Source organism: Pseudochaenichthys georgianus, chromosome 20 (assembly GCF_902827115.2).
Source record: "Pseudochaenichthys georgianus chromosome 20, fPseGeo1.2, whole genome shotgun sequence".
NCBI lineage: Eukaryota > Metazoa > Chordata > Actinopteri > Perciformes > Channichthyidae > Pseudochaenichthys > Pseudochaenichthys georgianus.
Window position 1 is genome coordinate 23,964,156 of NC_047522.1, and position 2,384 is coordinate 23,966,539.

At 38.2% G+C, this 2,384-nt stretch overlaps 1 protein-coding gene across 1 annotated transcript in view; it reads right to left on the bottom strand.

The window, feature by feature from the left end:
* Positions 1 to 1,054, bottom strand: part of ube3c (ubiquitin protein ligase E3C) — a 55,399-nt gene extending 54,345 nt beyond the window's left edge. Inside the window, exons 1-3 of the mRNA XM_034108834.2 lie at positions 948 to 1,054; positions 223 to 327; positions 1 to 46 (exon numbers count right to left, since the gene is read on the bottom strand). The exon at positions 1 to 46 is cut by the window's left edge and continues 8 nt beyond it. Coding sequence (XP_033964725.1) covers positions 1 to 46; positions 223 to 288 — 112 coding nt within the window. The 5' untranslated portion in view covers positions 289 to 327; positions 948 to 1,054. The remainder of the gene's footprint in view (positions 47 to 222; positions 328 to 947) is intronic.
* Positions 1,055 to 2,384: the final 1,330 nt, after the last annotated feature.

Below are 2,384 nucleotides of genomic sequence, written 5' to 3' on the forward strand. Positions count from 1 at the left end.
TCCTTCTTTCTTCTTGCGTGCGGTGCAGCAGAGACGATTTCTCCTCCTGCAAAACAAAAGAGAACTTGAAACCTCTTTAAACAATAACATGTGGTTATTGCTAAGCACCTACATGTAAGGAATATGTCTACATGTATGTAAAGAACAGCTAGCATGTTGTCAGTAGTTTGCAACCCAGTATTTTCCCACCATCTTCCCTAACAGGAGTGAAATGACACTTACCTTTTTACTCGCTCCTCCAAGTGAAACATTGGGTCTTGTCTTGAAAACTCCCTCAAAGCTAAACATTGTTAGATCTTTACCATCGACTGATTCAGAGGTCGCCTTCTGAAAGAGAAAATGAAACACAAGTCCTGATTGAATACCATTTATAGAGCAGACAGGGAAACTAGATACGAAGTTAGACAATTGTAATACACCTGTAAACACCTGTGAAGTACACTTTTACTACTGTCACCTGGCTGCCATCACACTATTGTATACACACTACACTACACTATTTATTAAAAGGCTGTTATTTTAACTTTTAATATGTTTAGATGCCTGTTAATGAGCATTTTTGCTTTGTTTAGCTCTTTACTTTTGCTGGTACAATGTACATTTCTCTCCGTTGGATAAATAAAGTACGTCTGCTTATGACATTAGTTCTAAATGGTGATACAATAGTTAGCTAGCCGGTATATTAGCTAATGACTCAGCAGCTGACATGATCTAAAACCTGCTTTTTAACCTCATCTCACTCAAAGTATCAACGGAGACACCACACAAACACATGTATTGATAATATATCGCTGTATTTATTCACACATTTGTTAGAAACGTAATGTGTGTTGACGTTAGCATTGAAGCTAGTTAGCATAGCAGCTAAAACCGGCTAACTTTAACTAATTTACAACGTTTTTCTTCCTTTTTCCTTTACATACTGGTTCATTAGAAGCGTGTATTACCTGTGAGTGTTGGATACAGGAGTGAAACGGGCAGAATATGTGTGTAAGAGGCAGTTAATCCAAAGTCTTCTTTTCCTCTGGAAATCAACACAACACAGGGGAACAGCCGACGGAGCTGCTTCCGGTTCCGGCCATATCAGCGATGTGATTGGTCAAAAGTCATGTCAATCACATCTGAGGCTAAAGCCCGCCTCCTATCTAGATGTATTGAGAAGGTTCCGAGACTCTACACTGTTATTGTATGATAAATGAGTGGTTTAATACTTAAATAAAAGCACTCAAATAATGTAAAATAGTACAATTAAGTAAATAAAATGAAATATCACAGTTGATACAAAATAATCTTATTACAAGGTCGAGTAGCTGTTATAAATCAGTACAGGGAGATGGCGTTTGCCTTTTTCACGGGTGTGTAAATGTTAAAATGTCCATTATTCTGAGGATTTGTAGAACATTAATAAACCTACATGTAAATACAATTGCTCCATGTTGAACCCTAATCACTTATTTACTTTAACTTTGGTTCTAACTATTGCAAATGGAGGATAAACGATCAGGAGCTTCATTACTGGTGCAGATTGACTTCTTACAGATAAATAAACCAGCATAATACACCTTAAATAACAACATCCTTCCAGACTGAGGCAAAACAGTTATATCCCAGTGTCACATATACATTGTTCATGCTAAATAGGTCATCCAAACTCTGCTGTATATAGGATTCAAGTAAATATGAGTATATTACTGCTTTATTTCATGTTTAAATAAGTAGTTAATTGTATTATATTTGTTGTTTTTACAATACCTTATAATAATCGGCACCTTCTTGAGTTCCTGAGTGGATGGGTCATAATTGGGGTTGGATTTTGGCTTAGCGAGCTAACTTCAGGGAAAACTCTGGGTTTCCGGTACGACGCTGGTTCACTTCTTATCGGGCTAGATCTCCATGGTAACTTATGAGCTGTTCCAGGGTAATAGATCAAGTCAGTGAAAGCACCGCCTGCTGACCAATCAGAGCTCAGTGTGCAGAGTTTGCCGTTGCATGAAAGACGGCCAGCAAAAATCACCGACTGTGTGAACGTGAACATAATAGAATATCACCTCCTCTCACTTAAGCAACACATAAGTTGACGAAACACTCGAGTAATGTAAATGTAATTGAAGTCAGATCGTGTCTTAGACGGGCAGTGATATCATAAACCTGTTCATGTACGCATTCAAACACTTTCCAGCTGTATTCACCTTGCAGCTGCAGCTCTGAGGCTTTGATCCTGATCAAGTGTTTAAGTCATGGATGTTTAAAGTTTAACTTCTTCATATGTCTAATATTATAGTTCACTTTTCATTCAGGAAGTATGACGCTGCGCTGTCAGTACGCTTCTCCATGTTTGTGATTGGTCGAATGCTCCAAATACCACCCTCATGTGAACGCGCACC